The sequence below is a fragment of the Callorhinus ursinus genome, unplaced genomic scaffold, assembly GCF_003265705.2.
Source record: "Callorhinus ursinus isolate GAN/ISIS: 27379988/994484 unplaced genomic scaffold, GSC_fseal_2.0 scaffold43, whole genome shotgun sequence".
NCBI lineage: Eukaryota > Metazoa > Chordata > Mammalia > Carnivora > Otariidae > Callorhinus > Callorhinus ursinus.
In genome coordinates, this window is record NW_027397105.1 from 10,859,537 (window position 1) to 10,878,279 (window position 18,743).

The 18,743-nt window shown below is 42.1% G+C and overlaps 1 protein-coding gene across 1 annotated transcript in view; it reads right to left on the reverse strand.

The window, feature by feature from the left end:
• LOC112817053 (multidrug and toxin extrusion protein 2-like) overlaps positions 1 to 18,743 on the reverse strand; it is a 61,834-nt gene that overhangs the window by 23,032 nt on the left and 20,059 nt on the right. Inside the window, exons 9-11 of the mRNA XM_025863915.2 lie at positions 14,861 to 14,974; positions 13,675 to 13,742; positions 777 to 885 (exon numbers count right to left, since the gene is read on the reverse strand). Coding sequence (XP_025719700.2) covers positions 777 to 885; positions 13,675 to 13,742; positions 14,861 to 14,974 — 291 coding nt within the window. The remainder of the gene's footprint in view (positions 1 to 776; positions 886 to 13,674; positions 13,743 to 14,860; positions 14,975 to 18,743) is intronic.

Here is an 18,743-nt window from a genome sequence, read left to right on the forward strand (position 1 = left end):
CTCTTCCCTCTTGTGCTCTCTGTCTCTCATTGTCTCTCTCTCAAAAAAATAAATAAAATCTTTAAAAAAAAAAAAAAAGAAATGTGATAATTTAGGGTGCCTGGGTGGCTCAGATGGTTAAGCATCTGCCTTCGGCTCAGGTCATAATCCCAGTGTCCTGGGATCGAGCCCCGCATTGGGCTCCCTGCTCAGTGCAGAGCCTGCTTCTCCCTCTCCCTCTGCCATTCCCTCTGCTTGTGCTCTTATCTCTATCTCTCTGTCAAATAAATAAATAAAATCTTTAAAAAAAAAAAGAAATGTGATAATTTAAAGTGTTTCTTCTTAACTATCTATGAAGAGAGCAAAGATGATCAGATGATTCTGACTCCTTTTTCTAAGGCAGATTCATAGGAAAGATGTCAGTAAGATGTCAATACAATCAGAATCTTCTCTAACTGCTCAGATTCCACAGCATTAAAGCTGCCATAGAGGAGGCAGGGATCCAGGAACGTGGAGAAGCAGTCACCGAGACTTTGGTCAGAAAATGAGCCTGCAGATGATAACAACTGGAACATTTTTCAACGGTACCAAGTGTAACATTATGTCATTGGTACCTAACGATAGAAAATCATAATGAGAAGTTTTATTTAACTGAGTAAACTGGAAAGAGCTTAAGGAATACTTCAGTTGAGTTTATATAGGTAAATCAATTCCCTAGAGAAATTCTGATGTGTGTATTTTAACTTAACAGACAAAACTCAGGACAGGCGCCGGGGAGCGGAACCGCTCAAACTCACCCGCACACAGGAGAACGGTGATGCTGGAGTACCGAGCCTGCTCAGCATTCCCTGCACCTAGAGCATTGCCCACGCGGACACTGGCCGCCACACCAAAGCCAAGGGGCAGCTGAGAATGAACAATCACAAATCGTAAGAAGTCAGAGGGCCTGAGAGTTAGAATATTAGTGCCCCAGAGTCCAACCACATGGGAACCCTTGAGACAGTAATCTGTGTTCTAGAACTGGTTCTGTCACATCCAAGCCGTGTGAGCATAATCAAACTGCTCAGTCGCACCGACTCCCAATTTCTTCACTGCTGAAGAAATCTAGGGGCTGCCCTGACTGCTCCCTGTGTCAAGTACATCAGGGCAGAATCCCTGAATGAAGCGGGACTTGAAGACCAAGCATCTCCTTCATTGGCTAAACACACACCATCAAGACTTAATTCAATCTAGCTACATTCTACAAGAGATTTAATGTATTACAAATATATAAATAATCTGTAAAAATTAAATGAACCCTGTGAAAAAAGCACTTAGAACAAAGCCTGGCACACCGTAGGAACTCCATCAACACTGATGGAATCGGACTCCATTAACTCCATCATGTCCAATATCCCATACAGCTAATAATCCAGGACACTAACTTACATCCCTTCAAAACAACAAAATTTTATTTTCCATCATTCATTATGGAAATCTGAAGCTATGAGCTTCCTTGCTTCTTGAATAGACCATTATTCACCCTTCAGGGTCATCCTTTTGACCTTCTATTATTACTCTGTAAAACAATGTCGCCCTCAGGATCTGTTCGGGTTGTATAGAAGACTCTGGTTTTAGCCCTCATGTCTGCTGACAATTTATACATCGGCTTGAACTTCTCATTCCTACTAGAAACAGCATCTTCCCAACGACCTCTAACTTGTTACTGTTTTGATAACTGGCCTGAATTGGTAAAAAATAAATAAATAAAATAAATAAATAAATAAAATTATATATAAATATATACACAGAGAGAGAGACACACAGACAGACTCACTACAAACAGCACAGCCAGATCCCACTGCCTACCTGGACCTCCCTCTCAGCCTCACCGCACACAGAGAGACTAGGCTAAAATAGAAAAGCAAAGTGGGGGAGCTCCCTGTGTGGTATGAACACCTCAGAACCCCTTGTCTTGGGGACAGTGGGGTGGAGCAGCGGTTGGCTAAGGAGGTCAGGCTGCCTGCTCCCTGTTCTTCACCCATAAACCCTAAAATGAAGATGTCACTTGATAGATACCACCTTTGTACTCGGTTCCCTACTGGTCCTTCCCACTTAGGGGAAAAGTCTGTTGGAGAAAAATTCCCAAACAACAAGGTCCGAAAAGCCATGCCAGCCATTTATTTTATAAAGCAATGTATTCATTCTCTCATAAGTACAAAGGGACTAATAAAGATCACCAGATCTTTGAGGAAAACCAAAGAACATATGCCCCCAAAAGACCAAGATAAATAAAAGACCAACTGAGCTCAGAGGGAACAATGAGGTGACTGAAGGCACGGAAGAGAACATTTGAAGGTTCAACTTAGTACCCTAAGATATTTAACAGATAATGCAGCATAAAACAAGAACAGGTTCCCATAAAGAAGGGACTGTAAGAGAAAAAGAGGGTTCTTGGAAATTAAAAACAAAAGTGAAAAGATTTAAAACAAAAAGAGATTATTTTATTTTATTTTCTAAGATTTTATTTATTTACTTATTTATTTAACAGAGCGAGCGAGACAGAGAGAGGCAGTGACAGAGGGAACGCAAGCAGGGGGAGTGGGAGAGGGAGAAGCAGGCTTCCCGCGGAGCAGGGAGCCCGATGCGGGGCTCGATCCCAGGACCCTGGGACCATGACCTGAGCCGAAGGCAGTCACTTAACCAACTGAGCCACCCAGGTGCCCCAGAGATTTTTTTAATGGGTGAAAAAAAAAAGAAGTTCAGTACTGGAGGTCAACCTCCACCTAATAGGAAATTAAAAAGAGAGAATAGAAAAAAGGTACAGGGCGCCTGGGTGGCTCAGTTTGTTAAGCAACTGCCTTCGGCTCAGGTCATGATCCTGGAGTCCTGGGATCGAGTCCCGCATCGGACTCCCTGCTCGGCGGGGAGTCTGCTTCTCCCTCTGACCCTCTTCCCTCTCGTGCTCTCTATCTCTCATTCTCTCTTTCAAATAAATAAATCTTTAAAAAAAAAAAAAAAGGTACAGGAAAGAGAGAAAGTAATATCTTTAAAACTTCTCAGAGCTGAGAGAAACAAAAGTCTTCAGTCAGAAAGGGTATATACCAAACGCTCATAAGCAGGGAAAGCAAAGAAGAACCTTCACAGAAAATCACACTTGAGAAATTTCACAACTACATGGATAAAGAAATAAATGGTAGAATTTTCAAAGAGAAAAACCATGTTGTCACAAAGGAATAAGAACCAGATTAAGATCAGACTTCACATGAGTAACTCAATGCCGGATGAACGTACAATAATGCCTTAAAAATTCTGAGGGAAGACTGCTTTGAACCTACAATTCTATACTCAGCCAAGTTACTGAGCAAGTATATGGGGAAAATAAAGGCTCTTTCAAGTGTGCATGGCTCACAGCTTACCTTCCATATAATCTTAGGAAAAAGTTCTTTGACTAAATAATCCATTTTTTTTTTTTTAAGAGAGTGGGAAGGGGCAGTAGGAGAGGGAGAGAAAGAGAATCCTGCGTAGGATCCACGCTCAGCGTGGAGCCCAATGTGGGGTTTGAACTCACAACCCTGAGATTATGATGTCAGCTGAAATCAAGAGTCAGATGCTTAACCAACTGAGCCACTCAGGTGCCCCAATAATCCAAATATGTTTTTAAAGGAATATAATAAAGTAGAAGTGAGATCCAAGAAACTGTAGACTTAACTCATGAGGACAGTGAAAAATAATTGTGGTATTAAAAAAAATAATAAAAAATAAAAAATAAAACAAATTAAAAAAAGAAAAAAGAAAAATAATTGTGGTATGACAGTTGTAGGGCACCCCAGGAAGAAGTCTAGAGCTCAGGGATACAAATTAAAGCAGGGAATCAAAGAGCCCTAAGCTCTTCAAGAAGAAAAGGGAATCACACCAAACGGTCTAACACTGTGTGACCTCAGAAGGGTGAGGGTATATGCCGCTCTGTCGACAAGAAATAAACAAACCCTATGAAAAAGGCCTCCAAAACTTAAAAAAAGGCTGTACAGAAAAGCCATAGTCTAAATATGAAGCAAACTAAAATACATGATTTTGATAACTGATGAAAGCAAGAAAAAAATAATACACATCACCTTTTACTCGTAAAAGTCTCTCTCCAGTGGAAGCCTAGGTGTCTACTGGGATATTTCGTTCCCATCCAATGCACACCATCACTTAGGTCCGCACATAATTCTATACAAACAATCCTAAGTGTTACTTATTGGTTTCTAGACTTTCAGACAAGTTCTAAAACATGAAAGAGATGACAGAACACAATTCAAAGGTCATAGCCTTTACAAAATAAAGACAAGGACAGAGCTGAAAGGCAGCATGACGCCATGATTAAGAACTTGAACACTCAGAGGGGAGGCCTCTGGGATCAGATCTTAGCCAGTTACTTCCCTGAACTTGGACAAATTCCCTTCTCTGGATCCCAGTTTCTCTGTCCGTAGATAGGTGGGAAATAGCAGGAAATACCTCACATGGCGTTCCGTTGAGTTACTCTTTGTAAAGTGTTTAGAATGGTGCCTGGCCCATGGCATGTGGCTGTTATTAATACCTTATGGGATTTGGGACGCAACTGAGAAGAGAGATGTAAAGAAATGTAAGGACACAATGTTCCTCATCTTTTAACTTAAGAGATTAAGTTGCAGTGTCCATAAAGTTGATGGGTCAAGGAAGAGAGGTGTACCTTTATTATTTCGGGTCACAAAAGTAACCACCAAGAGAAGGAGAAATAACCGCCACCTCAAAGTAGAGGGAGATGTTGTGGAAAGTGAGTGGGAGTCCTCAACCTCTCTAATAGGGAGTCAAAGGTGGTAAGAAATATAGGAATAAAGCTCTGGGGTCAATCATCAGAACTAAAACCAGAAATGGTTCCAAAGTGGCCAGTTCTGGGGAACCAGCCTCAGAAGGAGGAAGCAAATTTATTTTCAGTTTGTAACCCCCTGAACTACGTGAGCATACTATGTGCTGCTTAGTATGAACTGCTTTTATAATAAAACATTAAGAATACATAAAAATTTAAAGGAAGGCAGTGAGAGGAATTTGCCACAAATACAACTGATATAAACAACTTTCGAGTCTAGGCGCTCCTGCGTGGCTCAGTCGGTTGAGTGTCTGACTTGATTTCAGCTCGGGTCATGATCTCAGTGTCCCGAGATGGAGGCCTGTGTCAGGCTCCATGCTCAGTGGGGGGTCTGCTTGAGACTCTCTCTCCCTCTGCCTCTGCCCACCCCCGACTGCTCATGCTCATTCACTTGCTCTCTAAAATAAATAAGTCTTTAAAATAAATAAAATAATTTTCGAGTATAAAGAGTTCATATAATTTGATAAGAAAAAGAACCTCACTAGAGCCCAAACTTATAAACAGGCAAAGGATATAAACAGGTAATTAAGAGAAAACTACTTAAAGATAGCCAACCTCACTAATTAGAAAAAATTAAAATAAAGTACCCATTTTTTAATGTTCAATTAACAAAGATTTTTTGGGGGGAATACTCATTTCTAACAAAATTCTCTTCACTTGAGATTATATTCTCAAGGATACAATTCTATGTGTTAGGAAGATATTCACTGAAACAATACTGGTGATCATGAAAAACTGAAAACCAAGGCCAAGTCCAGTCACAGTGAAGCAATGATGTGAACAGGGCTATATGCAGGTGCTGCTCACACCGAGGCAAATTGGATTTTTAACTGTTTTTCAGTAAAGCCTTTAAAAAAATGAAAAATGTTTATGGTGAAGATGTTAAGTGGGGAAAAAAAAAAAAGCAGCATACCCCTGAGGAAAAAATTACCCCGTTATTCCCCCCAAACTTAACTGCTCATAGCCTACTGTTAACCAGAAGCCTTACTGATAACATAAACTGTTGATTAACACGTATTTTAAATGACTTATGTATTATGTACTGTCTTTTTACAATAAAGCAAGCTGGGAAAAGAGGTCATTAAGAAGATCATAAAGAAGAGAAAATGCACTTAATGGTACTTTACTGGAAAAACTCCACATACAAATGGACCCAGGCAGTTCGAACCTGTGTTGTTCAAGGGGCAACTGTATTTGGATTTAATTCCACCATCTTATTCTGTATGAATTATAATGCTTTCTTTTTTGCTTCGTTATCTTCATTATTTTCACTGCCTTATGTTGGATTGATCTTGTTTTCTTAATTCCCTTTTTTATCTGGGCTACTGGCTAGGAAATACATTCTATTTCCTTTCTCTCGGTTAGTCCCCTTAAAATGTCAACATGCACACCAACTTTAAAATTTTAACTTAATCAACTATCTCCCACCCTCTTCCCTGATGTCTAGATTGTTTAAACTAAGAAAACCTTCTCCCAATCTCACCTATTACTATTCAGTATTTTATTTCTACCTAATTTTGTACTGTGCAAATTGGTCGCATTTTTTTATTTATAGTCAGTGCTAGTTTAGAGTTATCCACATTTGTCAATTTCTTTGCTCACCATTGTTTTGATACCAGTGATTCTTTCAGCGACAGTCTGTGATCAGTGATGTCTCTCAGTGTTTTAATCTCTTGAGCCCTAGCTTAGCTGGGTAAGGACTGGCACTGGCCTCCAAACACTTTGATGATATCATTTCACGGTCTTCAGGGTGTTACTGCTGTTATTGAAGGGTGACTCATCCCACCCTGTTCGTTCCCAAGCCTGTTTTGACTATTTGCGGTCCCTTGCATCTCCATATGAATTTTAGGATTGGCTTGTCCAATCTGCAAGAACGGCCAGTTCAATCACTTTGGGGGGTGCGGCCATCAGACAATACTGGGTCTTCTAATTCATGAACATGGGAAATCTTTTCATTTACTTAGGTATTCTTTCATTTCCTTCAACAACGTTTTGTAGTTTTCAATGTACAAGTTTCACCCTTCTTTGGTTCAATTTACTAGTGACTATTCTTTTTGATGGCGGGGCGAATGGAACTGTTTTCTTAATTTCATTTTCAGATTGTTCATTGCTAGTGTTATGGAAATGCAACTAAGTTTTGTGTACTGATGTTGCATCCTGCAACTTTCCAGAACTCATTTATTAGCTCTAGTAGTGTCAGTGTGTGTGTGTGTGTGTGCGTGCATGCGCACGCACGTATGCATCGGTGCGTATTGCTTAGGGTTTTCTATAGATAAAATCATGTCATCTGCAAATACAGATAGTTCTACTTCTTCTTTTCCAATCTGGATGTCTTATATTTTCTTTTCTTGCCTCAAAATTGCCCAGGCTAGAATCTCCAATACAATATTCATTACAATTTTTGAGTACTGAGATTCGTGTCTTACTTCAGGTGTCTGTCTCTTATTAAATGTCTCTGAATATTGCATCCCTAACAGTCTGTTATTCTGTCTGTGTATTTCCTACTGGATGCATGTAAGGACCTAGATCTTTCATACATTCCATCTCTACTTTTTCCCATTTTTATTTATTGTGGTTAAATAAACATAAAATAAAATGTACCATCTTTAGCATTTCCCCCTTATTACTCCAGTAATTATTATCTATTTTTTAGCCATACAGTCACTTTTAAATGTACAGTTTAATGGTATTAAATAGGTATTCATAAGGTTGTGCAACCATCACCACCATCCATCTCCAGAACTTTCCTCATCTTGTGAAACTGAAATAAAAAATAAGTAACTCCCCATTCCTCCCTCCCAACCCCTGGCAACCACCATTTTACTTTGTCTCTAATTTTCACTACTCTAAGGACCTCATATAAGTGGAATCACACAATATAGGCATACCTTGTTTTATTGTGTTTTGCTTTAGTGCGCTTTGCAGATACTGCGATTTTTTACAAATTAAAATGTGGCAAACCTGCGTCAAGCAAGTCTATCAGCACCATGTCTGCATCACATTTTGGTCTTGCGATATTTCCAACTTTTTCATTATTATTATACTTATTAAGATGATCTGTGATCGGTGATCTTTGATGTTACTATTGCATTGTTTTGGGACACCACAAACTGCATCCATGTAAGACAGCAAACCTAACTGAGAAATGCTGTGTGCGCTCTGACTACTCCACAATTAGACATTCCCCCATCTCTCTTCCCTTTCCTCAGTCCTCCCTCCTCCCTGAGACACAAAAATTATTAAAATTAGGCCAAGTAATAACCCTATAGTGGCCTGTAAGTGTTCAAGAGAAAGGAAGAGTCCCTTGTCTCTCACTTGAAATCAAAAGCTAGAAATGACTGAGCTTAGTAAAGAAGACATCTCAGAAGCTGAGACAGGGCTGAAGGTGAGGCCTCTTGCCCCAGTGAGCCAAGCTGTGAATGCAAAGGAAAAGTTCTTGAAGGAAAGGAAAAGTGCTACAGTGAACACACAAATGATAAGAAAGCAAAACAGCCTTATTGCTGATGTGGAGAAAGGTTTAGTGGTCTGGAGAGAATGCCAAACCAGCCCCAACATTCCCTTAAGCCAAAGCCTAGCCCAGAGCAAGGCCCTAATGCTCTTCAATTCTGTGAAGGCTGAGAAGTGAGGAAGCTGCAGGAGTGAAGTCTGAAGCTAGCAGAGGTTGGTTCAGGAGGTTTAAGGAAAGAAGCCATCTTCAGACCATCGAAGGGCAAGGTGAAGCAACAAGTGCTGAGGTGGAAGCTGCAGCAAGTTCTCCCGAAGAACGAGCTAAGATCATTAATGAACACGGCTACGCTCAACAATGGATTTTCAGTGTACGTGAAACAGCCTTATATGAGAAGGTACCATCTAGAACTTCCATAGCTAGACAGAAGTCAATGTCTGGCTTCAAAGGTCTGACTCTCTTGCTAGGGGCTAACACAGCTGGTGACTAAAGCGGAAACCAATGCTCATTTACCAGTTTGGAATTCCTAGGGCCCTTAAGAATGATGCTAAATCTACTCTGCCTGTGCTCTATCAGTGGAATATCAAAGCCTGGATGACAGCACATCTGTTTACAACATAGTTTACGGAATATTTTAAGCCCACTGTTGAGACCTACTACTCAGAAAAAAAGGTTCCTTTCAAAATATTACTGCACATTGACAATGCATCTGGTCACCCAAGAGCTCTGATGGAGATGGACAGTGAGATTAATGTTCTTTTGAGGCCTGCTAACACAGCATCCACTCTGCAACCCATGGATCAAGGAGTCATTTTAACTTTCAAGTCTTACTATTTAAGAAATACATTTCATTAGGCTGTTGCTGCTATAGACAGTTATTCTTTTGATTGACGTGGGCAAAGTAAATTGAAAACCTTCTGGAAAGGGACGCCTGGGTGGCTCAGTTGGTTAAGCATCTGGTCATGATCTTGGGGTCCTGGGATTGAGCCCCGCATCAGGGTCCCTGCTCAGCGGGTAGTCTGCTTCTCCCTCTGACCCTCTTCCCTGCTCATGCCCTCTCTCTCTCTCTCACAATAATAATAATAAAATAAAAATCTTAAAAAAGGAAAAAAAGAAAACCTTCCGGAAAGGATTCACCATTCTAGATGCCATTAACATTCGTCAACATGGGAAGAGGTCAAAATATCAACATGAACAGGAGTTTGGAAGAATTCGATTCCAATCTTAATGGATGACTTTCAGGGGTTCAAGACTTCAGTGGAGGAAGTCACTGGAGATGTGGTGGAAACAGCAAGAGAACTAGAAGCAGAAGTGAAGCCTGAACATAGGACTGAATGGCTGCAATCTCATGATAAAACTTGAATGAAGAGTTGCCTCTCATGGATGAGCAAAGAATGTAGTTTCTTGAGATAAAATCTACTCCTGGTGAAGATGCTGTGAAGATTGTTGAAATGACAACAAAGGATTTAGAATATTACATGAACTTAATAGATAAAGCAGCAGCACGGTTTGAGAGGATGGACTTCAATTCGGAAAGAAGTTCTATGGTGGATGAAATGCTATCAAACAGTATCCGGTGCCACAGAGAAATCATTCATGAAAGGAAGAATTAATCAATGCAGCAAACATCATTGTCTCGTTTTTAAAAATGGCCACGGCCACCCAACCTCTGGCAGCCACCACCCTCATCAGTCAGCAGCCATCAACATCAAGACAGGACCCTCCACTAGCGAAAAGATTACAACTTGCTGAAAGCTCAGATGATGGTTAGTATTCTTTAGTGATGAACTTTTTAATTAGGGTATGTACATTTTTTTAGACATGTGCCACTACACACTTAACAGACTACAGTATAAACAAGACTTTTATATGTACTGTACAACAAACAAACAAAAAACCTGTTCATTCACTTTATTGCGATCTTCACTTTGTGGTGGGGTCTGCAACCAAACCTGCACTATCTCCAAGGTATGCCTGTATGACTGGCTTATTTCACTGAGCATAGTGTCCTCAGGGTTCATCCATGTTGTAGCACCCGTCAGACCCTCCTTTGTTTTTAAGGCTGAGTGATCCTCCATTGTTTGTCTATATCGTGTTCTGCTTCTCCACTCATTTGTCGGCGGACATTTGGGTTGCTTCCACCTTTGGTTCTTGTCAATAATGCTGCTATGAACGTAGGTGTGCAGACAGCTCTTGGAGATCTTGCCTTCAGTTCTTTTTATGTATACCCCCGAAGTGACATTGCCAGAATCATATGATACTTTTAATTTTTTGAGGAACCACTGCACTTTCTGTCCAGTGGGTGTGCCATTTTACATTCCCACCAACGGTGCACAAGGGTCCCAATTTTTCTGTACCCTCACCAACACCTGTTAGTTTTGTTTTTTTAATAGTAGCCATCCTAATGGGTATGAGATGGTATCCCAATATAGTTTGTAAATATTTCCTAACAATCAGTCATGTTGGGCATATTTTCATGTGCTTATTGTACATCCAAGTATCTTCCTTGGAGAAGTATCTATCTATTCAAGTCCTTCGTCCACTTTTGAATCCAGTTGTTTGTTTGCCACTGAGTTTTAGCAGTTCTGTCTATGTTCTGAATATTAATCCCTTGTCCCATAGGATTTGTGAATATTTTCTCCCATTCCGTGGGTTGCCTTTTTACTCTGTGGATATTATCTTCAGATGCACGTAATTTTTCAGTTTTCATGAAGTCCAGCTTGTCTGTTTTTTCTTTTGTAGCCCGTGCCTTCAGTGCTATGTCAAATCCAATGTCGTGAAGCTTCTGCCCTATGTCTTCTTCTAAAAGTTTTATTGTTTAGGGCTTACATTTAGGTCTTTTATCCACTTTAAGTTAATTGTTGTACATGGTGTGAGGTAAGAGTGCAACTTCATTCTTTTGCATGTGGATGGATATCGAGTTTTCCAGTACCCGTTACTGAAAAGACTGTCCTTTCCCCATTGAATGATCTTGGCATCTTCATTAAAAATCATCTGATCACGTATGCATGGATTGGTCTTTGTATCTAATTCCACCTATTTACATATCTTTGTTTTATTCTGGAGTTTCCATCGATTGGTCTTCAAGTTCATCATTTGATTTTCCAGCTTTAACTAATCTGTTTATGCTATCAAGTATTACATTTCTATGGCTATAATTTGTAATTTTAAAAATCCTACCTGGTTCTTTTCCAAATATTGTTCTTTTGGTTTCAGCTCCTTTTATGTTTAATGACTTTAAACATAATACTTTTCTATTCCCCAATTATTACTCCATCATCTCAAGCTCTGAACTCTAATTTTTCTGTTTGTTCTATCTGTTCAAACTCTTGCTCATGGTGGGTTATTTCTTTGTATTTTGTAATTTTGATTGTAAGCTCACCCCTGTGGGAACTTGTTTTTTTCCATAGGAATAATGAAGAATTATTGCCTTACTGCCTCTAACAAAGGAAAGCCTGTGACAAGAAACAGAAAGTGGAATAGTGGTTGCCGGAGGCTGAGGGCAGGGGGAGTGGGTAACTATGGAATGGGTAGAGTTTAGAGTCTCATGGGATGAAAAGGTTCTGGAACTTGGCTGCACAACAATGTTAATACGACTAAATTGTGCTCTCTCGTGCACACTCTCAAATAAATTAATTAAAAAAGATGGTAAATTTTATGTTATGTGGTTTTTAGCACAATTAAAAATAAAAATAAAACAAAACAAAGGCTATGATAGAGCAGGTAAAAACAGAAGCTCTGAAGATGACAGATGTAGAAGATGGTTACTGTTGACCACATACCGATACACAAGCTCTAGTAGCCCCATTTAAATCTAGAAGCAATCCCAAAACCCTCCCTTGATGGGATTCTTTCTCACCATCAACTACCAAACCTCCAGGCAGAACTGTCTACCTCAGCAGCTTCTGCCCCTTCGCCATGGTTCTCGCTTCCCATCTAAGGTCTCCGATGACCCAAAAGCTAAGGGACACTTTCCACCCTCACCTTATGGGACCCCCCCCAGTAACCCTCCACCCAACTGTCATTCCTTCCACGAATGGTTCTTCATCGCTGGCTTCCTGCATGACATGTTCTCTTGATTTTCTCCATTCCACACTGGCCTGCCCTCCCTCTTGGCTGAGTTGTCCTATTTCTGACTTTTAGATCTTGGGGTTTGCTCCTTGACACTCACCCTTTTTATTCTTAAACTATGTCATCAATTCCCACTAAAAAAAAAAAAAAAAAAAAACCCTTTTCTATTTTTTGAAAAAAAAAAAAAAAAACAGGGAAAAAAAAATGGCCCATAATCCCACTGCCCAGATGGCCTTTGTTGATTTTTAAAAAAAAAAAATAAGAATCAAACAAAAAAAAGGGAGGGGAGTATTTGTACAGGTTTGGAATATTCCAAAAGAATCAAGAGGTACAAGGTGGTTACTCAAGCCAGGGGTTGTTTGTGATTCTTCCTATTCATTGCCTTGCCTTCCACATCCAAACCCTGGTCATGTCCTATCAACTCTGCCCTACAACACAACTAACTCACCCACTTTCCTCCCCGTCCACCAGCAGCCTCCTTTGTGCTCACCTGGATGATTCCAGTAGCTTCCTTCAGAACCCCCCTGAACACCTGTTCTCCCCTAAGCCAGCTTCTACAGGTCACACCCTTCTTTTCTCACGAATCCCTTCAGCCAGGTTCCCATTTCGGGTCCCTGAACACATCACATGCCCTTTTCCAGCGTGGAGCCTTTGCTCAGCCTCTGCAGTCAGCTCTCAGCCTCCGGCTTCCCAGGCTGGCTCCCTCTCCCCTTTCCAGGACTGTTTCCAACTGCCCTCCCTAAAAAGGTATCCATCTCTATTTTTATGCATCTCAGACTTTTTTTTTTTTTTTTTGCTTCTTCTATGGTATGTGCCATATATGTTTGGAATGCCTTCATGTATCTGTTTACTTCTTTGTCTCTGTCTCCCTACCAGACCACAGGCCACGAGAAGGCAGGAACTGTCTCCATCTTGCTCTCTATCATACCCTAGCACCAACTCCATATTTGTTGAATAAACATGCCAAGCATTGTGCTAAGTGCTTTAACACATTATCTATCCTATTCAGTCTTCACCTCCTACACACGTATTATTTTTTTCCCGTTTTGTACATGAGAAAACTGAAGCTCAGGAAGGTTAAGTAATGAGCCCATAGTTGCAGTTGGGGAGCAGCACAGCAGGACTCAAACCCAGCATCTGGCCCCAAAATCCACCCCGCCCCCCCAGTATGCTGTGCTCCCTCTCCTGCTGTCTACCTCTCCTCTCTCCTCAGCGCATGGCATGGGATGGCGGGCTGAATGGAGGAGTGACAATGGCCCAGAAGAGTTTATGCAGAGAAGGTGCTGGGTCTCACCCCAAAGGTTCTTACCATGTAGGCTGCAGAGGCCAGTTCGTAAATGATGGCCTGGGCCCCAAGCTCTGTCACACTAATCAGTCCTGAAATGTTGGCACAGACACACATAAAACACATCTTCGAAAGTGGGCTAAAGCAAACATTTTCCTTAGGAAACGAGAATATATCTTAATTTAAAAGAAGCGAGAGGAGTGTTTGGATGGCTCAGTCGGTTAGGTGTCCACCTCTTGGTTTCCGCTCAGGTTATGATCTCAGGGTCGTGATACTGAGCACCGTGGGAGTCTGCCTGAAGGTACTCTCCCTCCGCCCCTCCCCCCGACCTGCTCACATGCTCTCTCTTACTCTCTCAAATAAATAAATAAATCTTAAAAAAAAAAAAAAAGAATTTAAAAAGAAGCCAGGATTGGTCCCAGAAGCATAACCCAATGGCACAATTCACTATCCAGGCTGTGCTGAGGAGAGCCCCAGATGTCCACTCCCAGAAAGCTTCCAAGAACTAGGGCAGCTAAGACCTGATACAGGTTCAACCCATAAGCCCCTGTTCCACCAAGGAACAAGACGTCAGGTTTAAAGTGGAAAACAACGAGGCTCCTAGAGTTGCAGGTCATTGCTTGGGGAGCTGTAAGGTCACAATGTTGGAGGGGAAGAACGGAGGGTATGGAACTCTGTATAGACGCGGTGGGACTATTGGAGTATTCAACTGTCCCCAGACACCGTAACATCAATCGTTATCATCCTCTGTCTCTCTTATTTCCTCTATTACTTTACTAGGAGTAAGATGGCTAAGGTGAATACCTATGACCGAAATTATTATAGCTGATAGAGCCAAATCAGTCACTCTGTGTTTATAAATGGCTTAAACACTTGCACGATGCCTAGAAAAAGTCAGCAGAAGCACAGGGTCTGAGTGAGTCAGGAGACCCAGATTCGGGTTTCTGTTCTCCCTCCCCATGACCTTGACAAACCTTTTAACTGCGGCCTCCCTTTCCCAACCTATAAAGTGAAGGGCAGTGAGGCACACCTAAGCCCCACTCAACTGGAATACGCTTATGGTCGAACAAGGATTTAAGCCTTTGTTGAAACTTCCATGAGTGCTTGACGCAAAGGAAAGGAAGGAGAAATAAGGCCTATGTCTCTTGAGAAACTCTGGAGACAAGAGTGGCCAGGCTGTTCTGGGATTTCTACTGGATTGTTGACAAACCTGCAAGGAAAGTTCCGATCTCAAAGGTCCACCACTCAATGCACACCATGAACATACTGGGAATAGCCAGCTGGATGTAGGAGCCCCATTCCTGCAAACAGTCCCAAGTCCAACCTGGAGAACAGGGAAGAAAGAAAACAGCTTTTACCCTGCAGCAGTCTCTGATGCCAACAATTCTATTTCACATGCCTGCCTCCTCTAAATGGCCAGAGATTGGGAGTAACCATAGTTGTCCAGAAAAATAATACATTTAAAGAGGTCAAATAAGACCAGAGTTCGAGATTGTGGGAACAGGGCTGGCGATACGTAGTGAAACTGAAGTATGTATATGCCCTCCCACCCACACATTTCACACCTGGGTATAAATGGCAGACTTTCAGAGAGCTCTATAAAGAACACATGTAGGCTGTTCACTGAGGCAGGTTGTGCTTGTGAGCTACTGGGGGCATCAAAGAGATCATCACTGGGAAGCTAGAGAAGCAAACTATGATCCATGCGTATTACAGTTAAAAGCAGAACACCAGATGCATATATGACAATATGGTTAGATCTGAAAATGTACTGCTCACAGGCAACTAATGTAAAAACAGATCCTTTCAACTACATCAAAATTTAAAACTTCTGTGCATCCAAGGACATGATCAACAGAACAGAATCTGGCAGCCCTCGGAATGGGAGAAAAAATCTGCAAATCATATATCTGATAAGGATATCTGGATATCATAATAACCAGAATATACAAAGAACAACAACAAAACAATCCAATTAAAAAATGAGCAAAGGACTTGAATAGGCATTTCTCCAAAGAAGATACACAAATAGCCAACAAGCACATGAAAGAATGCTCAACATCATTAATCATTAGGGAAATGCAGATCAAAATCATAATAAGATCTCACACCCATTAGAATGGCTTCTTTAAAAAAGAAAACAAAAAATAACATGTCTTGGTGAGGATGTGGATAAACTGTAACCCTTGTGCACTATTGGGGGTAATCTAAAATGGTGCAGCCACTACAGAAAGTGTGGTGGTTCCTCAAAAAATTAAAAATAAAAGTATCATATGATCTGGAATATCACCTCTGAGTATACATAAAGAGACTTGAAAGCATGACCTCCAGGAGCTATCTGCACACCCATGTTCACAGCAGTATTACTCATAACAGCCAAGAGGTGGAAGCAGCCCAGATGTCCATCGACAGATGAGTGGATATGCAGAACGTGATAGAGACATAGAATGGACTATGATTCAGCCTTAAACAGGAAGGAGGGTCTGACAGGTGCTACAACAAGGATGAACCCTGAGGACACCATGCTAAGACACAAAAAGACAAATACTGTATATAATCCCACTTATGTGAGGTATCTGGGGGAGTCAAAGTCGGACAGAAAGGGGAATGATGGAATGGTGGTTGCCAGGGGATGGAAAGAGGGGGAACGGGAGTTTCTCTTTAATGGGGACAGAGTTCCAGTTTTGTGGGATGAACAAGTTCTGTGAGATGAATGCTGGTGGCCCTACAGTGTGACTGTCCCTCACACTACTTAACTACATGCTTAAAAATGGTGAACACTGTAAATTTTATGTTATGTATATTTCACTACCACTTAAAACACAACAACAGAATATTGTGCTAAGTTAGAGAGGCCAATAAACGTTTTCCGTAAAGGGCCAAATAGCAAATATTTTCAACGTTGCAGGCCAGATGGTCTCTGCCACCGTAGCAGTAAGGGAATAGCGACAGGCGATGTGCAAGTGATTAGGGGCGGCTGTGTTCCAATCAAACTTTGGTTACAGAAACAAGCTGTGGCTGGATTGGATCGGTGGGGCCGTTTGCCAATATCCGTGCCAAATGAAAACAATTTATGGGGGGGGGAAAGAAATCTAAACTATAATACCATTAAGCAAATATAAACATACATACAGCCAAAAAAAAAAAAAAAACCACTTTGCATTTTTCAAAGATGCAAATCAAAAGACCTAAGCACACAGAGGGTGCCTTCAGGGAGGAGGGTGGGAATTGTGACATGGAGGCAGAAAACACTCTAAAATGGGAGAGGGGCCCCGTAAGACATGATGGCATCTGTGTGCCATGAATTTGAATGTGAGAAACTCAATGCTTTGGATCTAAGGTCCAGGACACAAGAGGAAGAGAAGGGGGAGGGGAAGAAGGCACTGAAAAGCACTGAGGAATTTTTGTACGTAAGAAAAAAGAAAGACACCGAGAGCCATCTTGCCACGCACCTTATTGGGTCCCAGGAGAAGAAGAGAGGGCTTGGGGCCCCACCCCGTCCCCCCAAATTTGGAGGTGAAGGCTTGATGGGAGAACAACATCAAGAACCAACAGAGGAACATGGCAGAGAAGCAGGAGACCTAAATTTCGTCTGGTCTCAGGAATTCAGCTGGATAGGGATCAAACCATTCTGAACACCTACGAACTCAGCTGGATATTGAAGAAAAGAATAGCAGCAACTCTGAACAGAAAAGCAACCACTTTCTGGAAGGTAGGACATGCGGAGAAGTGAATCCGAGGCGATATTTGGGAGGATAGATGGCGGGGGAGGGGGCCTCCGTCGGCCACTTCTGGCAAGTGCTAGAGCCGCGGAGCACAAAATCGGAACTTTTATTAGTCGGCTCCGCTGAGGGACGTCACCCCAGTGGCTAAGCGGGGGGTGGAACCCTCGCGGGACAGTGTGGTCTCAGGACCCTCGGGGTCACAGAAAAACCGGGGGTGCCTGAGTGCGCCAGAGCTCCCAGGTATCGGAGCGGGGAAGCCGGCTGCAGAGACGGGAGCCAAGGCACGGGCTCTCCGCTCAGGGTGGCCATAAACTGTGATCGGTGACAGTCGGGCCACTGCTCCTCCAGCAGGGACCCAACAAGCAGCAGATGCGGGGAGACTCCCCTTCCTCCCCTGGGAGGAGCGGCGCAGGAGCGCACCGCAGGGATCTGCTGGGTTTGGAGACTCCACACGGGGTCGGGTGCCAGAGACAGAAACGATCGGTCACAGGCCGGGTGAGCACGGAGTGCGGCCGGAGACCGGGGACACGGGAGTGACTGCTTTTCTCTGGGGGCGCACTGAGGAGCGGGGCCCCGAGTTCTTGGCTCCTCTGGGCAGAGATTGGGAGGCCACCATATTCACTCTAGTCCTCCAAAGCTGTACCGAGAGTTTGCAGGGAACAAAACTCCCAAGAGCAAACCCGAGCAGCTTACTTAGCCCAGACCGACAAGGGCGGGGCAATTCCGCCTCCGGCAAAGACATTTGGGAACCACGGCAACAGGCCCCTCCCCCAGAAGATCAGCACGAACAGCCCGCCAAGACCAAGTTTACCAATCAATGAGAACGGCAGATACTTCACATAGAATCCATGGCTTTTTACCATGATTCTTTAGTCTTTCAAAGTTAATTTTTTTTTCCTTTCCTTTTTCAACCAGTTTATCAACTTTCTAAAAATCTTTTTTAATTTTCATTTTTACACTTACATTATCCCTTCATTGTATTTAATTTACTTGTGTGTGTTTTTCTTTCTTTACAATTTTGGGGTACACTTTCTTCTAAGAGACCAAAATATACCCCAATCTAATGTATAGCTTTGTTCTATTCACTTGTCTGATCATATTCTCTCTCTTTTTTTAAAGATTTTATTTATTTGAAAGAGAAAGAATGAGAGAGAGAGCACATGAGAAGGGGGAGGGTCAGAGGGAGAAGCAGACTCCCTGCCCAGCAGGGAGCCTGAGGCGGGACTCGATCCCGGGACTCCAGGATCATGACCTGAGCCGAAGGCAGTCGCTTAACCAACTGAGCCACCCAGGCGCCCCTGATCATATTCTCTTTTATGTTGTTGTTGATTCTTCTTGTTTTTTTTGTTTTGTTAAAGGCTTTTTTTA